The following is a 10,494-nucleotide window of genomic DNA, read 5'->3' as shown; positions in this document are numbered from 1 at the left end:
CGTCCAGTGGAGCTCCTCAGGGCTCTGTGCTTTCACCACTTTGTTTTCTATGCTAATGAGTGTCAGAGCACGTCAGCATCAGTCCTTCAACATGGTCACAGCCTCTGATGAAGGTGTTCAAATGTGGCTTTTAATCCAGGTTTACACTTAAACAGTCTCCATGAAACGGGCCTCTGCCCTCATTCATCCTGGAGATCACTCGTCTAAACCAACCAACATAAAGAACGTGATGTTTTCAAAGCGAACACGTACACACAGTTGTTATGGATACGATTAAATTTAGGAGCGATGATTTGTGAAATCCTACATGTGTGTTCTTTTTTTTTTTTTTTCATGGAAGTGACATCAGAAACAGCAGCATGTGACATCACGTGATGGCGGAGCTTCAGTTCATCCTTTGTCATCCTTTTTTTTTTTTTTTTTTTTTTTAATAGGACAGGGGGAAAGAATGAAAGAAAGAGGGGGAGAGGAAGAAAGAAAACCAAAGGGGAGAAGAGACGGTGAGAAGGGGGGGAAGAGAGAAAAAAAAAAAAAACTCCTGGGTCACCTGTATGGAGAGAAAGAAAAACAAAAAAAACAGGGGAGACAGCAAACAACAAAGAGCAACATAATAATAAAAAAAAAAAAAAGCACCATCACAATAAACTAGCTAGTCATAGATATCAATAGTTACTAAATAATAAACGATATTGTTCAGCACGCAAGATAGACAGCGCACAGTGTGCTTTGAGGCAGCAGCCAAGAAAGCTGTAGTCCGCATCTGTGAATACCCATGTGTACACCTGTGTGCATACCTGTGTGGATCAGCATGCTTGTATTCCAAAGGTTTCTCCATGTAATGATCTGCTAGAGAGTGTGGGGGGGCCACAGCCCTGTCCTCTATGGTATCAAGCAGGTATGGAGGAGATCAAAACTCCAGACATCCAGAGGCACCCAGAACACAAGAGACCAAGGAAGACCCACAGAGGGGCAGCCGCGCCACTGTCCCAGTAAGAGCTAAGGAGAGTCCCAGATGAGAGCTCATTCAGCAGCCGCGGAGCAGAAGCCAGGGGGAGTTGCAGTGACGCGCCCGTGAGCTCCGCCGGCAGCCAGCTGTGCCTGAGTGACCGAGCCCCAGGCCGAGAGGCCGGGGGCACCCCACCTCCAAAGTGGCCCGAGCGAGCCCCAATAAGCGGCCGCCAAGGAGTGAGCCGGTGTGTACCCGGACACCCACCCCCAGATACAAAGAACCACCAACGCACCGATACCTGAGGGAGTCCGCCACCGGCAGGGGAAGTGGTGGTGGGTGGAGATAGGCCTCCAAACCTTGGAGGGCCCGAGATGTCCCCAGAGAGGTGGCGTCTGATACCCAACCTGACATATAGACACAGACATACAGGCACACACAGACACAAACATCCATTCCCACCCTCATGCTCTCATATGTACTTCACACTCAACCGACGTGGAGACAGACATAAAGGGACGCTGTATACACGATCACACTCCCCAAGCGTACTCTACTAACCGGGTCTAGGTACCCTTGCCCCTGGAGGGGGGAACTGCACCCAGACCCAGGTGGTGTTACCCTTTTCCCTGCGGTGGGGAGAGGCAGACCGCCCCGACTCCGCAGCAGCAGGGAGGCCCCAGACCGCAGTCGGATGGCCCACTCCTCCTAGCCCCCCCGCTCCAGTAGGCCGCAGAGAATGGGGGTGAGAGAAGACTCCAAACCTCCCTCCACCCGCTCATTGTAGTGTTGATGCATGTGTGTTCTAAGGTGCAATTAAAACCCAGGAGGGCATAGAGCTACCTGCCAGAGAGCAGCAGGTAAGCGCATAGTCCCTCCTGCTAGCCCTCAATGTCTACATGTATTTAAAATTGAGAGGTGGGCAACGACGCCAGGGGTGAGGCGTACACCCTGATGGTAACTTGGACTCCGTGTATCGTGCCCACCCCCAAGATCCTATATGTATGTGTAATGAGGGTGTGAGTAATGTGAATGTCTAAGTTGTGGGATAAAATTGAGGCAGAGGCAGCCAGAAGGGGACAGAGGGGGGGGGTAGCCTCCTCTGCATCCTGGTGACATACCCCTACTCCAAGGCCCTGCATGTGTGGGTGGTTGTGGTGGAGCGGGAAGAGGGAGGCAGCTGGAGATGGGGAGGGAAGGAAGGGAGGGGCAGGTGACCCCTCCCTGGGGCCAGCTCCCCCACTGACCCCAGTAGGCACTCCCATACTCCGCGACCCGCCAGGGAAAGGGGGCCCAGGCCCATCCAGACCGGGGCCCAGCGCAGCAGCGCCCCCCGGCCCCACAGAGCCCGGGACAGTCCACCCAACCCCACCACAGAGAAAACTGCACCCACCCCACCATCCACTCGTCTTCCAGACTACATGAGACAATAGACGCCCAGGCTGAGATCTTCCTCCACCTCTCCTGTATCTCCCCCTCCTGCAGAGAGTTCCTGAGGGGAAGAAAGCTCCTGCAAGGTGTAACAATCTCCCCCACCGGTTGAAGAGCCCCACAGGCGACTCGACACGCCGGCGGCACCCTGCGCCAGGGATGGGCTCCCATGCACCCACCCGCCCACAACCCCGGCAACACACAAACCAGGACCCAAGGCCCCGAGGCCCAGCCAGGGCCCCGGCCCAGAGATGGAGCGCCCCCAGACCCTCACGCCCATCCCGGACCCACCCAGGGGCAGACAGGCTACCAGGTCAGTAACCCACGTCCATCACCACAGACCCTCCCCTAGCCCCGCTGCACGCAGCCACGAGGAAATGGTCAGAAAAGAGCCCCCAACCGGACATGACCGCTACCCCGGGTTGAGCCCCCCAAGGAAGATGCCTCCGGGGAACCCCCCGACGCCCTAAGCCTGTCCCTGCCCCCACACCAATCACAACATTGAAGGCGGGACCAAACTATGACCCCCCACCCCCACTAGGTGTTGGAGCCGATCAAAGGAGCCCAGAGCAATTGATCTGATGTGGTGGCAGAGGCTGTGTCAAGACTAATGTAATCTAATAGATAATTTCTATATTGGTTAGAATTAAGATTGTTTTTATTTTTCCAGTTCATGAGGACTGTTTTCTTGGCTATGCATAGGGCAGTGAAAACCATATGGGCTAAATTGTTTTCTGAGGTGACATTATCTAAGCTGCCCAGTAGACACACTAAGGGGGAAGTTGGAATGTTACATTTCAGACACTTTGATAAGTCTTCACATATCTCGTGCCAAAACTTCTGCACTGGTGGACAGAACCAAAGAGCGTGGATGTAATTGTCTGGTGTATTGTTTTGACAGTGTGAGCAGTTGTTGGAAGATGTAAAGCCCATCTTGAACATCCGATGACCTGTATAGTGCACTCTATGTAGTATTTTGTATTGTATTAATTGCAGACTGGGATTTTTAATCAATTTAAAAGTTTTTAAGCATACCTGAGACCAGAAGTTTTGGTCTAAACTGACTGATAAATCTGCTTCCCACTTTGCAATAGGAAGGGATATTGATTCATCTAATTTAGAGAATGTTCTATATATTTTAGATAATAATTTGGGGGATTTAAGAGTAAGGAAATGTGCCGCACTTGGTGGTATTTGTAATTCAACTTGACTGAGGTTAAATTTCTTTTTTATTATGGATTTAATTTGTTGATATTCTAAAAAAATTTTCTTGTTGATCCCATATTGTGCAACTAGTCTGTCGAATGGGATCAATTCTGTTCCCTCCAATATATGTTCTAAGTATTTAATTCCTTTACAACTCCATTCTGGGAAGTTAATCATATTATTGTTTTGTAATATGTCAGGGTTATTCCAGATAGGAGTACGTTTGCATGGGATTAGTGAAGACTCCGTTATTTTTAGATACTCCCACCATGCTGTCAGAGAGAAGCTGATGTTGATACTTTTAAAGCATTCATGTTTTTTGATGTTTGAGCTGATAAATGGTAGGTCTGAAATCTCTAGATCCTTGCATAGTGCCTGTTCAACATCTAGCCAGGGCTCATCTAGGAAGGTATGTTTTGACCATTCTGAGATGAACTGAAGCCTGTTGGCTAAGAAGTATTGGTGAAAATTAGGCAGATCTAATCCTCCTCTATCCTTGGTTCTTTGTAGCGTTTTTAAGCTGATACGCGGGGGTTTATCTTTCCAAAGGAATTTGGAAATATATGAATCCAGAGATCTGAACCAATCTTGTGATGGTTTGTTAGGGATCATCAAAAATAAGTAATTTATCTTTGGCAAGATCATCATTTTTATAGTGGCGACCCTTCCCATGAGTGATATGGGTAAAGATTTCCATCTAGTCAGATCGCCTTCTACTTTCTTTAGAAGTGGGATGTGATTTAATTTAGTTAAGTCTGAAAGCTTAGGAGAAACATTAATACCTAAATATTTAATATTTCCGGATTGCAGTGGGGCAGAGGAAGAATTATGGAAGGAGCAGTTAATGGGGAGAACTGTAGATTTTGGCCAGTTAATTGAATAATCTGAAACTCTTGAAAACCAGTTTATTAGAGTAATTACCTCAGAGAGGTTGGTTTGTGTGTTTTGCAGAAAAAGCAACACATCATCCGCATAGAGACTGATTTTATGTTCTATGTTCTTACATTTTATGCCCTTAATTGTTGTAGCCTGTCTAAATGCTGCTGCTAGAGGTTCGATAAAAATTGCAAAAAGTGAAGGGGAGAGTGGGCATCCCTGTCTGGTGCCCCTCAGGAGACAGAAGCTGGGGGATGTCTGGTCATTTGTTCTGATACGAGCTGTTGGGGAATTGTATAATATTCTTATCCAGTTTATGAAAGAGTTTCCGAAACCAAATTTGTGTAAAGTTGCGAATAAAAATTTCCAGTTAACTCTGTCAAATGCTTTTTCTGCATCTAGAGATAATATTATGGTTTCAATGTTTTTATTGTATGAGTAGTCTATTAAATTAAGTAATCTACGAGTGTTTGTTGAGGAGTGCCGACCTTTTATGAAACCAGTTTGGTCAGGATGAATTAAGAGGGGGGTTATTTTCTCTAATCTCTTTGAGAGAGCTTTGCAGATTATTTTAAGGTCTACATTTAAAAGAGAAATTGGACGATAGCTTGAGGGAAATAAAGGGTCTTTGCCTGCCTACATGTGTGTTCTAACATGCTTTAATGATGGCACGAGCTGACAATGAATAACATAAAGTTAATAGTTAATCTGCAACAAAACTTTTTCACCGCTTCAGTTTTTGGTCTTTTCCACATACGGTTGTTGTTGTCATGGAAACAGAAACCAATCGGGCCTTGGAAGGACGTCGGGAGTTCTTAACAGCAGCTCGTTGTTCATTCTGATGTTGTTTTTTAATTATATTTTATATTTAATATCATATATTGGCCTTTTTCAGCTTTATCTGAAGGGCCACGGGTCAGACTCCACCTGGGCCTGCCGCTCTCAGCCTCACTCTGAGGAAGCCCACAGTCTGTCACAGTGGAAACTACACCGGGGGACCCCATCCTTGGGGTGGACCCATTTTTGTTAGCGCGTGTTTTGGGGTTTAAAAGCCACAGAGACGCGGTGCTTAGAAAAAATGCATTTCAGCTGTGCTGATGCTCCTGACATGTTGTAACGTTGGGTTGTGTTGCGTGGTTGAGAGGAGGCGGCAAAACACCTAGCAGGCTAGTCGGAAGAACACACACCCACGCTGGTATCGGTAATCCACGGTGGTTCTTTAATACGCCTTCTTCAACAACCATATAAAAGCCCGGCTGAACGGCTGCGGCTCAACAACATAACGCCCAGCGTTCATACAACCCAAGCGTTGCAAACAAAACAAGAAGAAAACGTAAATCCGTCCCTCGTTAAGCAGAAGCGTGCAGGCACGTGTCCTCATAATCCCAGAGAGAGAGAGCAGCGGCACAAACTGATGACACCATCAACCCTCGACTTGGGTGTTTTAAAGGGACACCGCACCATAGTGGCTGTCACAACGTATAAGACTGGGGAAACCTGCATTCAGCTGGACCTGAAAAACACTATATCCAGATAAACACAATCAACTTTTGGAGAAAAATAAAAGATTCTTCATCAGACTAACAACTAAAAACATGACACTTACCTTAACAGTATGGGCTACATCAAATATATTCAAGACCGACAACAACACTTCTCACTGCTGCTAATTTTAACAAAACTAAACAAAAAGTAGAAAAAGGCAATTCACCAAGTCTTGAAAAGTAAAACTGAAAATAGAAACACAGAATAAAGTAAAACATCCATCCAGATCTTTACCACCAACAACATAAAATCTATCTTGATTAAATGGCCTAATTCTCCAATAAATGAGCAATAATAAAGTAAGAAAAAATAAGACATTCAATTTATGGACGCTCAAATTAACAGAGCGACATTAAACGCACCTCATTGCCTGCCGTAGCGTTCTTCGCAGCTGCACTTCACCTCAAAGGTCGGTTAATACATCGGATTGAACTTAACCAAAGTCCAATTAAAGGAAAATAAATGTTTCTAACAAATACAATGAAGAAGATTAAAATAATTCACTGTCAGTTACTGTCGCTGTGAGTTTGACGAGGTCAGCTGCTTCATTTGGTTCTGCCTAAAGTTCTCTCAGTGATCCAGTGTTTATATGATAAGATACGTGTTTAATGCAGAGAGTTGGAATTACAAGTTGGTAAGAAGCTTTTTAACAAAGGTTTGATTTAAGCTTTAAGTTCAAAGGTGAAAGAAATTTCACGTTTGATGAAGGAAGATCAAGGCTAACAAGGACATAGGTCAAAGGTCAAAATAAGGTGAGAAAATATAATAGATATATATAATCAATCAATAAGGTGAAAATATCAGATAAAAGGGTTTTTTTGGTTATAAGGAATAAAGAGGTCAAAGGTCAAAACAAGAGACACTGGTAGAGACCTCAAATCATTGTTACTGAAGAAGGAGGAGTTCTTTAACAGTACGACATTGATAGAGTTTGTTTGTGTGTTTGAGAGTTCAGACTGAAAGGGAGCGCACAATCGTGTGTGTGTCTGCAGCTGTTGTGTTGTTGCTGCATCGTTGCCTCAGGGGGAAAGTTGTGTGTGTGTTATGCAGACTAGCAGAGACTGCAGCTGTCAGCAGCCACACACACTTTCTATTCTTCAAATCAAATCACAGTGAAACATGTTCACTGACAGCTCAGCTTCAGCATCGTCTTCATGCTGTGACTGCAGCCGTTCAACTCTGTTTGTCTTTAACCCAAATCATCACAACATGCAAATATAATCATCAAAATGATGTGACTGGAAGGATGCAGCAGTCTGTGCTCCACCTTTCTCCTCCACACCTGCAGGTGGAGAACATGGATGCATGAATCTCTACAGAGTTCTTTGAATATTATCCGTCTCATCAGTTTTCAGTGAACAAAACTCCTCACAGAGCCAAAATAAGCAGTTTGTATCCAACATAACTCAGCTGGACTCTGATGCTCCGTATAACAGCCACACATGAGTCTGGATTCACTCAAAGCATTGAACAAACTTTATTGGAAATGAAGCTTTTGGACATTTGTTCTCTGATATTTGCTCTTCAGCTCGAGTCTCCATCAGTGGGAACATTTCCTGATTCAACTTTTCTTCTGTTCAAATCAAACTCCATGAGAATCAAAGTGTGAATCAGAGTCCTGATGATCAGATTCTATAGAAACATGGAGACTGTAGAGGATTTACACTCAATATGTTCATTTGTTCCCTTCAAGAAAAATCAATCATTCATCCAATAAAATCAGTCGTTGATCAGTTTGATTGACAGGACAGATGATCAGAGGTGCAGCGTTTTTACCTCCATCATTCAAACTGGGACAGAAGAATGGGTGGAGTTTGTGAGTGAAGGCGCAGCCAGTAAAGGAGTAGATCAGAGCTGCAGCACCTACATCATAAAAGGAGACCAGACCCTCCTCATAATCCACAAACACCCCCACCTTCTCAGGACCAGGATGGAGACAGAGGGGGACTGAAGGGTCAGCAGCAGCTTTGTACTCATTTCCATTTCTCAGCACTACAGTCCAGAAACCATCCTGAGGTCTCAGTGTGATTCGTCCCTTCCTGTTGATCGACTCTGTGGCCATTCCTAATTCCCACTCAGTCTTTCCTTTAACCTGAACCTCAAAGTAAAATCTGCCTGAAGAGAAACTCTTCTCTCCTAAAACATTAACACAGTAAGAAAATCTCTCTGAGTTTTCTGGAAGTTTCTTCTCCACATCAGTATCATACACTTGTTTTCCATCATCAGACAGGATGAGATTAGGATGAGCTGTATCAGGATCCAGAGTCACATCCACCTCATGCTGCTGCACCCTCTGCAGCTCAGCCTCTAACAGCTTCTTCTTCATGGGTTTCCAGACTGTCTCCTCCAGCTGAGCCACAGCTCTCCCCACAGTCCCCTCATATGATGGTGGATGAACTCTGACCTCTGTCCAGTCCTTGCTGGGTGGAGCTTTCAGGGAGGAGAAGCTTTGGAGGAGGTGGAGGTGGTCTTCAGAGCGTGAGAGCTGCTCCACCTCAGAGCTTCTCTCCATCAGCTCAGAGATTTCCTGTTCCAGATCTTTGATGAGACCTTGAGCCTGTTTCTCTGTAGCTTCCTGTTTGTCTTCGATCTCCTTCATGAGCTCCTTCAGGCGTCTCTCAACAGACTCCATCAGAGCCGTGAGGACCTGAACACCTTCTGCTTTCTGTCTGTCTGCAGCATCTTTACTCATCTTCACCGACTCTGTGATCTCCTGAATCTTCAGTCGTCTCTTCTGGATCATCTGCTGAATCTCAGCCTCTGTCTTCTCCAGCTCTGCCTTCTTTCCTTCATATTCTTCTCTCAGAGGAACAAACTCGTGGTTCTTGTGGTCTAAAACAGGGCAGAACACGCAGACACATGTCTGGTCGGTCTTACAGAACAGCTGCAGAAGGTTATCGTGCTTCGTGCACATCCTGCCTTCCAGGTTCTCCACAGCATCAACCAGCTGATGTCTATTCAGACGTTTCACTGTCAGATGAGGCTCCAGGTGAGTCTGGCAGTAGGAGGTCTGACACACCAGGCAGGACTTCAGGGCCTTCAGTCTGGTTCCAGTGCAGACGTCACAGGGAACTTCTCCTGGTTTGGCAGCTTGTTGCTCTGAGCTGCTGCTGCTGGCTTTCTGCTGAGCTTCACGTCTGAACTGAGCAACCATCTCAGAGATGAAGGTGTTGACCCTCAGCTGAGGTCGAGTGTAGAAAGTCTCTTTACACATGGGACACTGACAGCTCTGATTCATGTCCCAGTGCTGACTGATGCAGGTTTTGCAGAAGTTGTGTCCACATGGTGTAGAGACTGGATCAGTGAACACATCCAGACAGATGGAGCACAGAAACTGATCTTCAGATCGCAGATTGCTGGCAGCAGACATGTCTGCACTCTGAGGGAGAAAGAAGAGAAACATTTGATTCAAAATTCACTTTAAATTTCATTTTACAAAGAGAGAAACAAGCGTCAGTAGTCTGAGGAGCTTGGAGAGAAAAGCGTCTGGACTTCTTTGAGTTTCTTGAAGACGTTTCATCAGAGAAGCTTCTTCAGTTCTCAGAGTAACTGGTGGAGACCCAGCAACACACTCAGACACAAACTGGTTCATCCAAACACAAACCTAACATCGTAGTGTCTGCTGTACAGTGCAGCGTCCAGATGGACAGGATCAACGTTTGGGGATGAAGATAAATACAGTCGTTACAAAGATGTGAAATTGTTTCTCTGTTTTACAGAAGGTCCAAGATTCATCCAGATCATTTGTATACTTGAATAAATCAGTTTGTTGGATATTTTCCATCAATCACTGTGAAGTAAACTTCGACCTTGTTGGTGACTGAATACTTCTTATTGTACGTCCAGATCAACGAGCCATTAATATTAAACAGTGACTGTTCCAGTAGAGCTGACAGTGAGGAGGACGATGAATCACAAACCTCAGAAATGTGTTATTAACTGTTGATCCAGTATTTTAATGGCATTGATGAGAACATGTTTATTCAGAGGTGTCTGTATATTTGGTCCATTTGTGCGTCAGTAAAAACTGTCCTGTTTTCTCTCACAGATACTGGAACATCCTCACAAACTCAGGATGTGGAAGAAGATGAACTTTTCCAGTAACTCGCTGGGATACATCATTCAGAATCAGAATCAGAATCAGAATGGGGTTTATTGCCAGATGTTGAGGTTTACAACATTAGGAAATTGCTGCGGTGCTTCAGTGCAAACATAGTGTCATAAATAGCACTTAAATAGACATGAAAAAAATAAATAAATAAATAAAAGTAAGAATAAGAATTAAAAGTGCTGCGTAGAAAGATATATACATGAGTGCAGGTGGTGATCAGTGCCAAACATGAAATGATGCAGTGACACAGCGTAGGGTCATGTGTTAGTGGTGGGAACAGTCATATGGTTATTGTTCATGTGTCCAACAGCAGAGGGGAAGAAACTGTTCTTATGGCGAGAGGTTCTGGTGCGAATGGACCGGAGCCTCCTGCCTGAGG

The 10,494-nt window shown here is 45.2% G+C and overlaps 1 protein-coding gene across 1 annotated transcript; it reads right to left on the bottom strand.

The window, feature by feature from the left end:
- Positions 1-7,570: 7,570 nt before the first annotated feature.
- Positions 7,571-10,239, bottom strand: LOC147333559 (E3 ubiquitin-protein ligase TRIM21-like). Its single transcript, XM_086286368.1, has one exon. The coding sequence runs from the start codon at positions 9,405-9,407 to the stop codon at positions 7,707-7,709; it is 1,701 nt and encodes a 566-aa protein (XP_086142494.1). The 5' UTR covers positions 9,408-10,239; the 3' UTR covers positions 7,571-7,706.
- Between the last annotated feature and the right edge of the window lie 255 nt (positions 10,240-10,494).

The sequence above is a fragment of the Aulonocara sp. 'chitande type north' Nkhata Bay genome, linkage group LG3, assembly GCF_057382095.1.
Source record: "Aulonocara sp. 'chitande type north' Nkhata Bay isolate Kocher_YH1m ecotype deep benthic linkage group LG3, A_spYH_male_GT1.1, whole genome shotgun sequence".
NCBI lineage: Eukaryota > Metazoa > Chordata > Actinopteri > Cichliformes > Cichlidae > Aulonocara > Aulonocara sp. 'chitande type north' Nkhata Bay.
Note: the sequence above shows the minus strand (reverse complement) of the source record. Positions and strands in the feature narration are given on the sequence as shown.